Below are 17,906 nucleotides of genomic sequence, written 5' to 3'. Positions count from 1 at the left end.
TAGATAGCAGTTAAGTGAAGCATCCTGTGCACCAAAGTGATGATGTTTGACGCATCACTCACCAAACCTGTTTCCGAAAAAAACATCACCTTTCTCAATTGGCTAGTTAAGATCTTTTAATTGTTCTGTCCTCAAAGTTTTAGCTTCTTGCATTTACTGCCTTTCTCTTAAGTCTGCCTGTAAAGAAAATCAGAAGAGAAAAAAAAAGTGATTACGCTGGAGCTATCTTTGGCTGCACATTGTCTTTGTGGTTTTGACACAGTGCGGTGCAGTAAGACTGACATTATCCTACCCACCCTCGTGTTCTACAGACGTAACAGTGTTTCAGCCTGTACTTATGTGATAACACTTTATCGTACTACTATGTGCCACCCCAAAGTATGGTATGTGTGCCATGCACAGGAAGCGATCTGGGACAGCCATTTCTCACACACCCATGTCTTGGGAGATAGACTAATTTGCCTGCATTCTCAGACAGCCCTTACCAATAAACACCAAATCAGAAAAATTTCTTTGGGATTTGGTTGTTTCCACTGTTTTCCTTTGCTGCAGATGTTTGTTCTCTAGTGTAATACATTTTATTGAAACTGCTGGAATTAGAAAGCATTACTGAAAATGAACAATAAAAAACACATTCCGGTGTTGCTGCTTGTTTTTCTTAATTACAAACACAATTATGAATGTGTATCATATTCTGGAAGTCCGGACTGCCATAGATCCTAAGTGCTTAATTTGCAATGCAATATTTGCGGGGGAAGGTAGAAAGGTTCTAAGACTTTTTAGGGATAAAATGATAAAGTGTAGCCGTCCTTGATTTGATAGCATTTAGAAATGTGGGATTACTAGAACAAAGACCACAAGTATTGGAGTTTTATGGGGAATTTATGTGTATTTTTCAGTCTCAGTATACATCACTGCAAAGAGACAAGAGAAATGGGAGTGAAATGAGATAGCCCTTCCAAGAATTGTGAAAGTTGTTGACACAACTGGAAATGGCTCAGAGGTCCTTTAAATGCTACACAGAATCTGATCCTGAGTCTAGATATACATTCCCAATGTGTTTCATATGATTTTGATACAGTAAATGGATTTGTCCCAGAAAAGCTTGCAGTAACTTGCCACGCTAGGAATGTTTTGCCTTGCTCATCCTGGAAATCTCTGCTATTACTTTTGAATGCATTTATCTAATTTCTGCAGGTATTGTAAAGAAGAAAAGCTCTTAGCAGAGATGTTAATGAAATCAAGGTCAGATGAAAATCACACATTTCGTTTGTTCTTAGGACAGGAATAATACAACACTGGCTAGGTTCTCTGTCATTTATAAAGACACACTGAAGGTGAATGTGAAATCAAGTAGGTAGATCTAATGATGGTATCATTGTTCCTACTGATATTCCCAGTTCATATATAATCCATATAAATCCATGTAAGCACTATGTCCAGATAATATTATATTTTTAATACAGCCTACAGTGTTCATTGTGCTCTATCTAAAACTGTAAATACACATGAAGTTTAAAATCTTTAACGTCACCTGGTAGCTGAAATAAACACACATAACATTTCCATGGTCTGCCACATTCTAGTTGGTTTACTTTCAGTAATTTCATATGCTGGAGGGAGCAGTTTACAAAATAACAATGGTCTACCTCTGCTGGCTTTACAGAAGTTTCAATTTACAGGCCTCCATACAGAAAAGTAGGTTACCCTACCACAATTTAAGCCCACTGACAATAGCTTACTTGCCTTTCATGAACCCTAAAGAAGAAAGTCACAGACTCCTCAGAGTCTGCAAACCACATACTGGAACCTGATCCATTCCATTGAGACTGTTCTTCAACATGCACCAACCAACTGAGGTCTAGAATGGCAGGAGTGTGTTACTTCTTATACAGATTGCTGGATGTGTAACACAGATGCATCTAACCACTTACATATTAAGTACATATTGCATATGCTCCATCCCAGCAGCTGATCCTGAACTCTGGAAAAGGAATTTTATCATTGACATCTCCCAGAGCAGGATTTGGCCCATGTTTCTTAACACATGGTGATGCTGAAGATACATGTTGTTATATTACTGAATATTTTTTATCTTATCACATGTAAGCTGACTAAACTAGGAGCTATTTATAGAGGCTAATTCACATTCTTATGGCATATGGATGTGCTTTTTGCCAGCTTTAGCATGAATACAGTTTATATTCATTAAAGCTGAGCTAGCTAATTACCATAGAATTAGCGAAAAGCTTTTTTAGCAATAGTACCTCAAGGTTGCCAATAATTTCATTTGGGATTTGGAAGGACTGTGGGCTTCTGATCTTCGTGACTGAAACCAGCCACAGCGCCTGCCTCGAAGGACTCTGCCTTTGGGCTGGGCTCTCCGAGGAAACTTTCTGGTTCAGATCCCTAGCAATAACCAACCATAAGAAATACATGAGTTAGAACATCCTCTCATTTTCTACAGGACCAGAGTCAGCTCAAAGACATGCAACAATATACAAAACCTGCTTTTGAGAACTTTACTGACAGCCAGCATCACTGTTTCACCGCCCAGGCCAGGCAGATGCTGAGGTTATGAAGCTGCATGGGGTGAGAGCCCAGAGGTGCTGACTCAAATAAACGTGCTCCTCTGCTGACTTGTTAATGTAATAAAAAGCAATTTCATTCAAGCACTTATTTTAGAAGTGAATGCATTCTGGAGAAAATAGTGCTGGGCACCAAAAGGAAGAATCGTGGTAGGAGATTCACAGAATAATAGCTGGGGGAAAAAAGAAAAAAGGGAACAAAACTCCGTACCTTACGTTCCATATCTGCTGGTAATGCTAAGAGTGATGCATAGAAATCTGAAGATACACCTTCCTCAGGTGGAGCAGGGAAGGAGGTAACTGCACGTGGGGCAAGTTCAACCATATACTGCCAGAATATATAAAAAATAAATAAACAAAAGTTTACTTATTGCTTGGCAAATTGCAAAAATAATATCTTTTTGTGTGTGTGTGTTACTCTCCAGGTGCTATGAACTGGAAAGCATACAAAAAATGATTATAGATCAACTTTAATTTCTAGCTGCATCTCAAGAGAACCTGTTTATAACACTTGGAAAGAACATATGATTTTCGTAATTTCATAACACTACAGCTTCTTACTCATATGGATAATTACATTTAGAAAACACAGTGCTTTGGTAATTTGCAGCCTTCACAATGCAAATTTCACTTATGAACAGGGATCTTGTTGCTTTTTGGAATCAAAGACCCTTCTGACCTTCAGAAAAAACCCTCCAGACATTCAGTCACAAGAGTGTGCTGCAGTAAAGTTGTAGTGACACTGCATCAAATATTTTAATATGTGACTGTAATTTAAGAATCACTGACGGTCCAATTTTTGTTGCTAGATCAACTTGCTCCCATTTCTCATTCCTGTGCTCAAGGGAACACCTCACTGGTATTCTGCTGCTGTGTGAACTGCTGCTCCAGGAATGCTCAGATAAGAAAAGGGCATTTTCTCTCCTGGAGTACCTGGATCGAGTACTTGTCCTTCATCCTCATTCAGGCTCTCAAGTGATGTAGAATGCTGCCTCGAGTCCTCTAAAGGGCTGAGGTTTTGTGTTTCTGTTTTTTATTTTTTTCTTTTAATGTGTGACGTGTCAATCAGGGTGACAGAAGGCAGTTTTCAATGACTAAGAAATAGTATACTAATGGTATGCTTTGGGCCTCTGCAAAGGGAAGTGCCCACTGAGAATACCAGGCAGATGTTCCAGTTCTGAGTCAGCTATTACAAAACAGGATTTTGCTTGCATGGTGCAAGTCAGCTGCATTAATTCACATCAGGGTAATTGCAGCTCCCATAAATTAAATTTCCTCATACCTCAGAAATCACAGCTAGATTGATGTTTGGCTCATTTACAGTTACCTGCTATGGTTACACATGCTAAAATATATGAAAGATTCTGTAATTTTTATGACAAAATAAAAGAAAAAAAGAAGAAAAAAAAAGAAAAAAAAAAAAGAAACAGTGATGACCTCATCGGTTTAATTTATTGCCTTCAATACTTATTTCACAGTCCTAAAAGCATTTCAGAGGTGATTTTGGACACTGCCATTATCTTCAAGATTCCCTGCCATGTATCAGCTAGCCCAAAAAAGGCACAGCTATCCCAGATTTCTAAGAACCCAGAAGGAAGGAAGAACTTAAGTGATGAAAAAGACAAGATTTTATAGAGACCAACAATCCTTTCCAGTAACACCTGTGACCTAAAATTTTACAGCACTCTGCTAGAGTCTAAATACTGACAAAGGAAATAGAAAGTTTAGGTTTTCTCATCAAAATGGAAAAACCTTTTGCTGAACTGAATGCTGTTCTTTCTAGACTGAACCAGAAGCTTTGTTTTCAAATTCCAATGCTTTTTAAAAGCAGAGCTCTTTTGGTTTAGCAATTGCAGTACTCTCTGATTTCTCACCCTGTATTTTCTCACACAAAAATATTTGCTAAATTGGAAGAGAATTCACAAGTAGTTTCTGCTCCCTTATAACTACCTCTTTTGGTCATTTAGCTAACTGTTCACCTCTACTATTTTCTCTATTTAGATCCAATCATTTTCAGTTTATTCACTTTGGTCTCAAAAAAAACAAACAAAAAAGAAAAGAACAACTAGGTGAGGTTTTTAAAACCAGTTCCTAGCTATTCAAATACATTTTTGTAGTATGGGCAGGATTTTCAGAGATGCAGTTTTAGAACAATATTCTTACTTCAGTGCATCCCTTTGAAGAGAGCCATTCTTTACTCATCTGTTCCATGTCTAATAATAACCCTTGGATCATTAAGAAATAACTAAATTACAGCAGAACTAGGCTCTTTAATGAGCCATAATAGTCTCAATATTCACCCAAAAGTTTCTCAGAAGTCTCTGAAACTGCAATGCAGAATATGAAATATTCTGTTTAGTAATAAGTTTATGAGCAGTAGTACATTTTACAGCCAAAATATAGTGACCTAAAAATGCCATTCCGCATTGTTCCTCCTATACATTGTGTCCTTAACAAGTCCAGGGGAAAATCTGAACAAATGAATTGCGGTGAGAGCCTGAAGCCAACCAACGTATTTAAATGAATCCTTCTGATGCAATAGTTTCCTTTAAAAAATACAATTAAGTCTTTGTATTTCCTTTGAACAAAATCTTGTGTTTAATAGCACCAATGGCGCTGTAGTCAAATCCATTTAAAAACCAGGAGGGAGACACACTAAGTTTTACACAGTTAAAGCCAGCCCTTAAAAAAAATGTTGCTAATTTTTGAAGTCTAAGTAAATCTGTGGCAAATTACTTCCACTGACCTACATTAAAAAATTCATACTCCATTTTTTTTAATTCCTGAAGATTTGTCATTATCTGAGCATTATTCACTATGACAAAGATGTATTACTCAGAGTGTCCTTTTGAATCAATATAACTATTGAATTGTGAGAAACAGTTTGGCAAGATGATAACGCCTTCAGATTAATTGGCAATATTGTCAGGCACATTGCAAGAGAACTCAGGCAGAAAGAGACAGTGAAGCAGCGCACAAATGGAGGGGACACATTGGTGGCAGCTGCAGAGAAAAGGACGCTCTGAAAGGGTTCAGAAGAGCAGGAGTTAAATGCAGTATCAGGTGCACAGTACCTATACCTTGGGCGCCAGAAGGCCCTTCAAACCAGCCCAGCTAACACAGGCTGGAGGCTGCTCCGGCCTCAGAGAGGTTCATGTGGGAATCATCGCTCAGTGCTGCCCTTACTTTCCCACCCAGTCCCAGCTGAGGGCTGCAGCCTGATTTCAAACACGGCTCTGCACTTACACCCACATGCCGCCATACTTTCCCAGAATTCTTTCTAGGAAAAGTTTGCACTAAAAAGGCCAAAGTAGCCCAGTGTTGTGCTGTGCAGTACATAAGCCTGCAGACTTTTCTCTTTGCTGAGAGCTAGCAAATTACCTTGTTACAAATGTAGGCAGAGAAACGAGTAAAATTGCATACAGGAACATTTCTGAAACAGGGTAATGGCAGGAAAGAAGATTGGTAAAGCATTCTAATAAATGAGTTCCACAGATGTGGTAGTTATTATAAAATTAGCTTTGCATAACTTACCAATATACCATTACATTTTCCCCCAGATGTTATCTGTTACTTGAATTAATTTTGCTTAAGTTACTATTATTGCAGATTTTATCCACGCTGTATTTTATTATTTAAGTTTCTGTGGCATAAAACAAGCCCTGGCTGATAGCATTACTTTTAATAATATATGTAAGAGGTTTTAGTATTATACAAATGGCTGCCGGGTATATCTTAATAGTCATAGCACAGAACGTCTGCTCTCAAAATATTATGTAGATTAAAACCAGCTATTTACTTACACTCTAATTCGAGACATTGGAAAGGTTTGCAGTATTTATGCATGTGGCACGAAGGGAACCAATCTACTCAGGGAATAAATGTCAGAGTTTGAAAATTAGCAAAGCTGAGGTCAAGGTCAGTATGGATTTGCTCACATACTTGCTGAAAATTACAATTTACAGTGTATGCTTATTTATTTCTTAAATGAGAAAAGAGATGGGGGTGGTGGCATATTTGCTTCTTTGATACAAGGCTTTTGTATCACAGAGACATTTTTAAACCACCTTTTCAGCTCGGTATAATCTGAAATTCCATACCCCTGTCCACAGAGACTTAACACAAATTCTCTGTAGCTAATCTTACCAAACATAAGAAAATAATTATTTATAAGGATTGGAAAAAATATTCCAAGTTCAGCATGGACCGTTTCTAAAGCCTTTCAATGTCCTTCGGTGGGATATGGATTTGATTTTCTTTGGATGACAGATGCATTTAAAAATGTGTTTGTGTGTTATTCTCCATATTCATATCATCTGTGTAGTTTCTGACTGGATGTCACAGGGCCTCACGCTTTCGGAGACCTGCACAGATTTTTCGTATGTGATATTTGTTATGAAACAAAATATTTAATATAGAGTTGACATTACTTTGCCATTCATGCTAAGCATGCCCAGCTGCTTACCCACCAATCTTCTGAATTTCACTTGCTGGAATAAAAGGCATTTACAAGATATGGTTTGTTAGGTGCCTGTATTTCACGTGGTTAAAATCGAATGAATAACTAATGGTCAGAGAAGCACTGCCGGATCCTTATTCAAACCAAGTTTTTTCCTCTCTTTAGCCTTCCAACATATGCAAACACACTGAATCCACTCTACCAGCCTCCTAAGGCATCGCCCAACAGTGTTCTCACTGGCAAGGTTTCTGGGAGGCTGCTGACAGCTCTTCAAATACATTTGCTGTCCTGTTTTGTAACAATACTATGTACAAGATGCAAAGGACTGAGGGATGTTATGAGGCATGCAGAAACTTAATCCAGATATATGATCCATGCAGTGTGACTAAGGTGGCAGAACTGGCTTCTGAATGCCTTCACTGCACACATTTGTATTAATGTTTAAAGCTGCGTTAAGATTAAGGAGGGACTAAACTTGGCCTCTGAAGAATGTTCCTCAGTTGCCAATGATGTACATGGAAAGTCCATGTGCATGTTCCTAGGCAGGAGTTTTCTAACCACTGTTCCTTAAGCGAAATGAAAGTTCAGTAAGTCAAAGGTATTCTTTATGCTCTTTTTCCTGTATTTCAGAATTCAAGTTAATACATTTTAAAGAAAGTTTTCCATATTTCTGAGCTGAGATGTGAATCAACTTTGCTGACAATACATCAGCAATTAATCTAGTTCAAAATAGCTATGTGAAGCAATTCGGTGCCTACATTGACAAAACAGGATCTACGCCTCCCCCCAGGAAGCTGTAAATCAGTCGGTGACATCTGGCCTCAAGGACATCAGAGCCATCTGAAATGTGGTAATTTATATTAATGAACATCAATATTAATTTTTAAATAAAAGGAATTTGCTGCTGCCATTATGTTTACATACGGAATATTATTTATAGCTTGTGTTCCTCCTTTTCTACATTTTGCCCATAAATAATTGTAAGGAAGCACACTGTCATAGTTATAAATATTTTTCATCAGAGTTGAAGCTTTTACATATCCTCTTACTGTTTTCAGTAACTGTATGAGGGCAACAACAAGGATATTCTTGCTGCTCCAAGATCTGCTGCCAACTGTAATGCTTGACTGAGTAGAAAGGGGTGCTTCGACAACAACAACCAAAGCCCCCCTCTCTCTAGAGACACCTTAATGCAGAATGCCCTTAACTACATTCTGTAAGAATATCCTCACGTCCCAGAAAAAACAACAACAAACACACATAAAAAACCTGATGTTACTGAGCTGGAATCATATACTTCTGCTTTCACTAAGCTTCCAATTATTACTGCCAATTTGCAGATTATTTAGAAAGACAAAATAAGAGACAAAAAAAAAAAACCTTAAATCCCCACTTGGCTTTCAGACTAAGGGCACATCTCTAAATGATTCACCTTGGAATGGTCACTCTAAATTCAGATTGTGTTTAGCGTTGCCAAATCTCCTAGAGTCAAGGGATTACAAGAGAATCTCAACTTTCATTTAAAAATAAAGTTCGTGTCTAGCTTTTACAGTTACAGAGGAAAGATGAAAAACATAAATCTTGAAAGCTCACAAACTAGACTGTAAGCAAAAGGAAACAAAGAACAATTATTTTTAAGCAAGTCCCCTGATTTTTGGGAATCTTGCTCACCATTTTAAGTGCCCGAGGTTAACAAAGCCCTTTGAAAGCAGCGCATACAGATTTTGAGAAAGTATGAAGGATTTCCTTTAGTCCCTGAAAGAGGACTAAAGTTTGTACTTACACCAGGACTCTTCAACAGTGCCAGCCCCACCTTTCCACTTCATGAGCACCCAACAAGGAAACTGCAGCCAGCTCACATTGTGGCTGTATTGCTTTATTCAGGGGAGACCTAAAGCCTTAATAAAATAATCATATATATATATATATATATATACATGCATACACACATGTATGTATATCAAGAGCATTTTCCTCAGTAATCACAGTACAAATATCAGAAAAATAAATGTGGGGGGGGAAGTTCTTGTTGGGTTTTGTTTTTTTTTGTTTGTTTGCTTTCTAACTGGTCACAAGAACACTTTAGAAAATGGTAAAAGCACATTCTTTTGAATGCAATCCACAACTAGCATACACAGGGTGTATGGTGGCACACAACTTATTAGGCCAGAGATTCACATTTCCTTGTCACGCACCCCTTTTTCCAAATCGTTTAATCAGGAAAGGTCTGACTTGAATACTGAAAATGTAATAAAAACATGAAAGCACATTTGGCCAGGTGCATTTTGATACCATGACTGTATATCTCCTTCTGGGAGGAGGTTTCAGACATTTTATAAAGACTTGCTGCAGTCTCATAATCAAAGCCTATTTGCCTTTGGCAACAAAGTGGTTTAGAGGAATTAAAACATTCAGAGAAACGGTATACCTCACACCCTCTCTAGGTTCTTTATCAACCCCCATCATCAGCACTGAGAAGACTGCATCTCCTGAAGGAAAGTCAGAGACACTAAAATAGATTAAAAGCCTAATAATTGCTTAATACACCTGCCTTGAACTGCAGCAAGGGGAGCTTGTTGCATCTCCCACTGGCAATACAGCAAAACTGGGCTCCTCACCGTTTGCCCAGAGCTGGGCAGTGTGACAGTGGCTACTTTCCTACTGAATGGAGGGCTGTAGGAACTCAGCAGGAACCAACAGCACTGCAGCTTCAGTCCTAAGTGTCTATGGCAAAAGTCAGGCAGCTGTGGGTCAGAAACTGGTCTGTTTTTTTTCTGAGTGTTATTTCCTACATGCAGCACTATCTCACCAGCTCTTACAGTTCCACTGTGCTTTCGGTCAGCTCTAAGAATGCCCCAAAATACTGATGTAGACATGCCAGCCTCCAGCATGACTGCATCTCTCTGACACACCTCCCATTGGAACTTGAAGAAACCTTAAAAGCAACAAAAAGGTTTCAGAAGTGATTGGGAGCTCCTACTGAGAAAGCCTGGCAGCAGCAGAATATTTTTCTGCTATTGATACAGCAAAGTGTAGACATTGCCTAGTTGGACAGAGATCCAACCTCCTGCCTTTATCCACTGCTGTTCTGTACAGCCCTCTCTTCCTAAACATCCCTCTGCAAACGGCATTGGCTCCATAAAGGACATGTTTGGGACAACACAAGTGCCCCATGCTCTGCACCCTCACAACAAAGGACAAAGTCAGCTCTCCCTAACCTCCTCCCAGACATCGGGCGCGCTGCTGTGAATAGGCTCCTCTGTATCGACTGACTCTGAGCTGATCATACAGAAAAAGCTGCTCTAACATCTAAAAGGTTGTATTAAAAAAATGTTACCTAAACAATATTGATTCCAAGCTAACAGTAAAAAAAAAAAAAATTGCTTATATAATTTAAAAACTAGAATATAGATTTAAAAAAAATATATACTACATTAGAAAACTTTTTAGGACAAACAGTCACATAAAATGGAGAGGTTGTTTTGTTTATTATCAGATCTAAACCATGAAGTCTTCGCCTGAATGTGCAAGTTTCTGTTAAAACAACAATTTGTCCTGTGGACTGTAAATTCAATTACTGTTTTTATTGGAATCACATTTTGCTTTGGAAACAATCATGCAGAAAAAGAACCGGTAACTTAGACATCTTAAAAACATCTCAAAACAGGCAGGACTGTGAGAACAAATCAGTTATGGTAATTCTTCCACTGTGAACTGCAATGTTTTTCAAATCCATTTCCATATTTTTAATTAACACCTAGTTAAAAAAAAAATCTTACTGTAGGTCATTTCAATCACAAATGGGAAAACAAATTTACTTTATCAGAAAATTGACTAGACAGTATTTTAAGGACTTATTTTTCATGTTTTTATCATCCAAATTAAGTTATTAACATACGTTTTCCAATTTGGGAGTGCAGAAGTAAGCCAATTTTTCTTTTGAATTTCAGGGTTAGGCAGCTTTCTGTTACCTCTGTGTGAAAGTAGCCTATTGTAACACCAGAGTATTTCATCAGTACACACGAAAACACATCAAAGCTATCAGTGTTACAACTGCATTTCTACATAACTTGAATCTGAAGTATTCTAGCCATAGTCTTTTAGTCAAAACATATCATTACTTCCTTATACCATACTTAAATTTCATACTCCATTGTAAACAGGCTCCCTTTATTGCAGCACATTCTCATAACTCTGTTTATACTGGATCTCAGCTTGAAAGTTGGGGTTAGTTTTAACTCTATCTTATACATAATATTGTCATTCATATTAACTGAAAACGCAGCTTTGAATATGGGCAGGGTTAGCCCAGTCAACACAAGAGTTAAACAGAGCTTTTATTTCAGCATAGCTTGGCTTGGTGGGTGATATGAAAACTATTACGTTTCCCCTTGGTTAGCTGCCAAAGCCAACCACACCTTGGATAATGTGAGGTTGTTTTTGAGTAGGTAGCATCTCCTTACAATCTATCTCCTCCCACTTTGACTTGGAAAGTTTCTGAGAAAAGGAGTCATTTCTGTTGGGGCATGAAATAGTTTCTAGTGAGAAAGCATATAAATCTCATTCTGCTTTGACTTGTTAGGAAGCTCATAGCAAATCATATAATCAAATGTAGACATTTCAACATTTGTTTAAGCAAAATAATTTCTCTCCAAAGAACAAAATGTACACCACTCACATAGCTCCTTATTCCTTATAAACTCTGATTTTACTTCATCTTCTAGAAAATTACCGCAAACAAAGGTAACAAGCCCAATATAAATCAGAGATTTGCTCAAAGGGGATTTCCACAAGCATACAGAATTTTAACGCAAGCCAGGATTGCATGGAAACATTTAGAACTTTGAATTAACACTGAACTGAAATTCTTGACTCACTTACAGAGAATGTGACATTTAAATGTTTTTCAGCACTATTTGTTGACCTACATGGATTTCTAAGCAAATACAAGTCAAAGAATTTGTTACTGGCATACTTACACGCTACCTAACATTCATATCATTCCAACTACCAAATTCCAACATTTCTGTATCAGTTATATGTCAAACACTCTGAAAAGTTTAAGGTTCACCTGAGTAAGAGTGCTGCCTACAGTTATGTAAGGGGAAAAAAGGTTCATTTACACCAATCACACTTTGCTTTAGTAATATCCTTAATTACACCAGTTTAACATTGTAAATGAGCTTGAATTATCTTTCTTGTTAGCATTACCACAGTATTGAAAAAACTGCAAGAATTTCCAAGTGGGCCCATACATGAATATGAAGGGTACTGGGTTCAGCTACACTCTATGTGTTTTTCCCTCGTCCCCTGTATTTACTGTGTTCTACAAGAATAGGTGCAAAAACTGTGATCGCAAAGTCTAAACACTGTGTGCCTGAGTCAAGGATGATACATCTGTGATGGTCATATTTTAATGTGGAAAAGGAAATGATGCAATGATGTCAAAGGGATTTATTTATTTATTCATCCTAGCCACACCTTTTCCCTGTCAGCTTTCCTAAGTATCACAGCAGCACTGTAAGTACTCAAAGGCAACCAACGCCAAACAGCAGCACCTTCTCCTAAGAACATACAGCTCTATCCAGATAGTTGATAGTGCCCACTCTGCAGGAGCCCTCATTTGGTCTGACCTCAGAAGGAACATCAGGAACACCACGTGCCTGGACTGCCAAGCACAAAAGTTGAAGAGGGTGGAAAAATCACTAAAAGCTGGCAAAACTCAGCTGGCAGTAGAGATAAGGGGGTATATAGAGACATGGAACTAAACTGGTCCTGTGTAAGAGAGACACACTTAATGTGCAGAAACTTATTCAATGCACAGGGCAGGGCCAGAGTGGACAAATGGATCCACTGTTACCACTCTGGGAGCAGAATCCAATGCTGAACATTCATTATTCCAATTTTGAATTTCTTTTCATCCCCAATTGCCATGAAGCAGCTGAAAGTCCAGCATGGCCTCCACCAGTGCCTATTCTTACCTAACCAAGATTTTAACTAGCTTTTCCAAAAGAATTCGTAACCCAAAGATCACAGCAAAGATAGCACTATTGAAGGCTTCTGGATATGGTCCCTCTTCACTTCTTTATCCATATCGGACTGCTTCCCTCTGCTAATCACTTGTTCCACCTAGGCAAAATGTCATGTATCCTATCTTCTCCTTCTATATGATTATTTTTATTTTTACATTCGGCAGAATGTAACGCAGCTCTCACCATTGCTCCCAGGTTAGTGGTTTTATGTTGGCCAGGGATATTTACTTACGCACCATAATACTTTCAACAGCTGACAGAATCCATCTTTGTGTGTATACATACTTGTCTGTAATCGCTAATTGTTGTTTGGAAGGGCTAGGGCGAAAGAAAGAAAAAAAAAGCGCAAAAAACATAATCACAACAAATGGCCTTTCAAGCAGGAATCATTAACATGACTTTAAGAAAAGAAACAAAGAACACAACAACAACCAAAAAAAAAAACCCCAACACCCTTCTTGTCCAACATTATAGACAAATTTTAGTCTTAGTCCTCTGATTCTGCACACTCTGTTTCCATATTTAAACACTGACTGGTTTAAGTGCTCTTTGCAGGTATTCATTAAATCATTCATACACCCTAATAAATCTTGCTGGATGCACAGCTCCATGTGGAAGAAATAAAGCTGATAGGAGATACTTTTAAAAAACTTGGCCCCAAAACCACAGACAGGTTATTTTTATTTGATAACAACTAGTTTTGCAGAAATATTTGTCTAAACTGTAAATTAGTCTCAAAGCAACATCCTACATCATTGAAAGACTCCACAGTGTTCTTGTAACACAAGTGACAGCCAACAGCCAATTGAAACACTTCAAGTGGATTTTTTAAGCCTTAAAATTATTAAAATTGTTGATTTAAAATAATTATATTTCAACCCGTGTTTTACCAGTTCTCTCCCCACCTCCGCTGATTTTAATTTTCTCACTTGTCAGCATCTCCTGGCAGCGAGAAGAAGAAAGACCTCAAACCTTTGCTGACTGCTTTACACACAATCTGATTTCTATAAATTAGAAGCTGCTGATGGGGAAGCAGACAGCAATACCCTTTGATCAAGATACACATCTTGATCTCTTTTATCATTTATTTTTTTAAACAATAATATTACAACAAAAAAAAATCACCATACAAGCTTTTCGATCAAAGTGTGTCACTGTCTGCTTCCCAGTCAACGTACTGCCAGTGAATTGGCAAGGTGCCCAGGAAGAGCAGGCAGCAGCTGGTGGATTTGATTACCATCTGCATATCCGCTGATGTACGACATATTATGTCTCCACCTAGTGGGCAACTGCACTCAACAGGAAATTCAAAAACGGGTTGGAGTCTACTTCCGTTGAAGACAGAAGGAGCTTTGCTGGAATTCCACCAGCAGAACTGGGCTCTAAGGCTGTGTCACATTGGAAATCATCTAAAACAAGAAAAGCACCGAAGCCTTTTGATTTCTGCATTCTCCCAGCAAACTAACAAGTATTTCCTACACTCCTCAGCAGCCCAGAAGACTTACTGAGCACATTTTGAAAATGTAAAAGAGAGAAGAGGAAAAAGTTCATGAGAGCACGGATGCCATTAACATCCAGAGCTCCATAAATAAATAACAAGGAATGAGATAAAAATGCCAAGACAACATCTTTAAGAAGAACTAAACTACAGCATATTAAAGCATTACCTTGGCTCCTGGATAGCAAGACAGGCAAAATACTACATTAACTTTCTCATGCAGTTTCAGATATCACTCTCAACTTGCAAAACAGACTGAGTAGCAACAGGCAACAAAGGATAGGCAGAGCTGTTTTTCAGAAAAGTGCCATTGAAATCGTCCTTGGGAGACAGATTTTGGAATCTATGTGATTGTTTAAATAAAGGTGAAACTGAGGCGTAAGACAGTGCTGTGACAGCTCTCATCTGACAGACAGATGACTAGAACAAGTAGTTATTAAAAGACTAATTCTACCACAGTCATTATACCAACCTCCCTTCCATCGATTACCATCCTTTTTGACAACAACTCAGCTAGCAGTTTACTGACTGGACGTATTTTATGCACAGCCACCTAGAGTGAAAACTGCATTCTAATGAAGAACCATCAGTAGAGCAAAATGAAATAAAAACCAACAAGATCATACTATTGACTTTTTTTTTTCCCCCCATCCACATATAGACTAAACCTAAGTTCCCTTAGCTGGAGAAATCTTTTGAGATAACTCTCCAACACGGCATGATTACATTTCATTTAATGACTTCTCTGGGTGCATGATAGGTTCTAAAATAGCTCTTCTTTTTCTGAATATCTTTTAATAAAGTTGTTTTTTAAAGTGAGTTTTGATTTGACGCACCTAAACTGGTTACAGTAAAGCATTTTCTGCTCTTATCATATACTTCGTTGCATTTGAAGCAAGTTTATTACTCTATAAATAATTCATTCAAAGGAAATTCAGTTTAACAGTGCCTAATAGACACAATCACTTAAAGTAGCATGCTGGCAAATTTCAGCTTTAAATGAGAAGCTGATCTGTCTTCATATTAAAAAAAAACCTGCAACTTATCAGAAAAACAAACATCATTTGTGTGAAACTCAGGCATGAGGGCTTAAAAATGAAGTCAATACACACCAACAACTTTTGTGCCAGTTTATCATGTTGCTCATTTGTGATGGAAGAAGATGGGATTTGTTTCAATCTATTCTAATTCCCTTTATTTCAATAGAAACTACAAGAATTAGAAATGAATATTGTTCCCTCCACAATTTGCTGTTATAGAAGCTTTATTTTTCAGGTCAGCACTCTCCATTTTTGATTGCTCAATGGGAGTGCAACAATGGCTAAAAAAAGAAGGCTCTGAAATACTAGGAAATAGAAACTGCTGACTACCTGGTGAAGGAATAATGATTTATAATATATGAATAGGGGCAATAATTGGATAGCAGGCTGTACTCAAAAAAGCCTTAATTCACAGATCTTGACATCACAAAGTCATAATCCATCGATCTAGCATCAGAATGATGGATTATGACTTTTTAGGAACATGCAGGCATGTCAGCTTCATGAGCATTCCGGGAATTGTAGTCCAAATTGTTTTACTGAGGTCATTTGAACAATTTCTGTTCTTTGCAATAAAGCTGATGCAATAATATTTTGAAATGTGAAAGTTTTGTTGGATCCTTTTTTTGTTTTCTTTTTTCTTTTTTTCCCCCTAACTCTAAAAACCCTCCAACCAAACAGTGCAGACTGCAATGACTTGTGACGGAAGAATACTTTCAAAATGACTTGAAGCCATATGCCATTTTCCTACAGAAATGAAAACAATTTTGAAAACCTAATTGGTTTTTACATCAAGAGAGTTTTGTATTTGAATTTGGAGAAGAAGAACGCAAGGTGCAAAGTAAGGAATTAATTACAATGATTCCTTTCAGGAAGGGCATTGACATTTACTATACACATTTCCCCTTGGACTACAGCAAAAGTATATTATTTTTGACCTCCAATTCCTTTATTTTTTGATCCTGAGTATCTCTTAAATTGTCACTACAAAATATAAAGTTATGATGTGAATTTAGATGTCATCTTTCATGACAGGAAATAGTAGTTTTTTGAAATGTGTGAATAAGTAGAGCTTGAAATGTATTCTTTCTTATAAATAAGCTTCTGACATATAAACTCAAAAAGGCAACTTGCTTGTTCAGTGAAATACTTTGAACTACACTTTTGTCATAAAAACAAACACAGGCTAAGGTAATTGCATTGAAAATTGAGTAAAGTTCCAGAGCTTCTTTCATTAAACATCATGTACTTATTTACAGCATAACGTAATTCATAAAATTTTATTACCAAATCTTCTTGTGGCATTTCCCCATTACAGTTCAGTAAAACCACCTACAAATTAACTATTGCTAATACAGACTTGTAGATTAATTCAATGGCTCAGACAAGAGTTCTTCAAAAATATGCTTTCTGCTCCAGACAGGTGTTGAGAATAAAAAGTAAAACCCATGTTAAAAATAAAATGACTGAATATTAACAGTACACAAACACACACACACATATATATTAAAAAAAAAAAAAAAAAAAGATAAAAGAAAAAAAGAAAAACAAACAAAAAACCCCACAAAAAAACTGTGACTTAATAACAGGGCTAAAGGGCAAAAGAAAGAAAAAATCAAAGCTGGATTGCTTATACCTGTATTTTATCCATAAACTCCTTTGTATCTCCATTTCTTTAGAAGCAGAGTTTCTTTCTGATTTTCCTCACTTTCTCCTTTCTTATGGGAAAACTGTTTTTAAAGAGTGCTTATTAATAAAAAGTACTTATGTCACACTTTCAAAATTTGTTCATTTTTTTTTTGTGCATTCTAGGTCCAATCTCAGCCTTGATTGCAAACCAAACTACAACAACAATGACTGGGACAAAAGGAAGAGAAAAGGCAGCTGTGGAATTGCTGAACAAAATGAAAGTGAAAAATGATGCTTTTTTTACAATACAGAAGTAATTTACTTCATTTTGACAACTAAATATGAAATGGCTAATAAAAATCACCACCATGTAACACACACTCCCTCCTCTTGACACATCTAATCTTCTTAGAGTCTTATATAAAGGGAACACATCTCTGAAAAGCAATCACTTCTTTAAAGAAGTCTCAAAGAGCAATAACTCCACACAACTGATCAAATGCAAGAGTACCTCATTTGATTAAATCTGTTGAGGAATTAACATTGGCAGGCTGCAATTACTAATTTGGAAGGCACTCAGGAGGACACCATTGCTCACAGTTTTCTGTTTTGTGATTTATATGCTGGAGGTCAGGATATCAGTTTTGGATATTCTTTCAA

General features: G+C 37.3%; 1 protein-coding gene across 2 annotated transcripts in view; it reads right to left on the bottom strand.

Moving 5' to 3' along the window:
* Positions 1–94: 94 nt before the first annotated feature.
* Positions 95–17,906, bottom strand: part of CABCOCO1 (ciliary associated calcium binding coiled-coil 1) — a 124,166-nt gene continuing 106,354 nt past the window's right edge. For both annotated transcript variants that reach the window (XM_015866235.2, XM_015866234.2), the window contains 3 exons: positions 2,800–2,916; positions 2,268–2,409; positions 95–177 (listed from right to left, as the gene is read on the bottom strand). In XM_015866235.2, the coding sequence (XP_015721721.1) occupies positions 2,287–2,409; positions 2,800–2,916 (240 nt within the window). In that variant the 3' untranslated portion in view covers positions 95–177; positions 2,268–2,286. The remainder of the gene's footprint in view (positions 178–2,267; positions 2,410–2,799; positions 2,917–17,906) is intronic.

Source organism: Coturnix japonica, chromosome 6, assembly GCF_001577835.2.
Source record: "Coturnix japonica isolate 7356 chromosome 6, Coturnix japonica 2.1, whole genome shotgun sequence".
Classification (NCBI taxonomy): Eukaryota; Metazoa; Chordata; class Aves; order Galliformes; family Phasianidae; genus Coturnix; species Coturnix japonica.
Note: the sequence above shows the minus strand (reverse complement) of the source record. Positions and strands in the feature narration are given on the sequence as shown.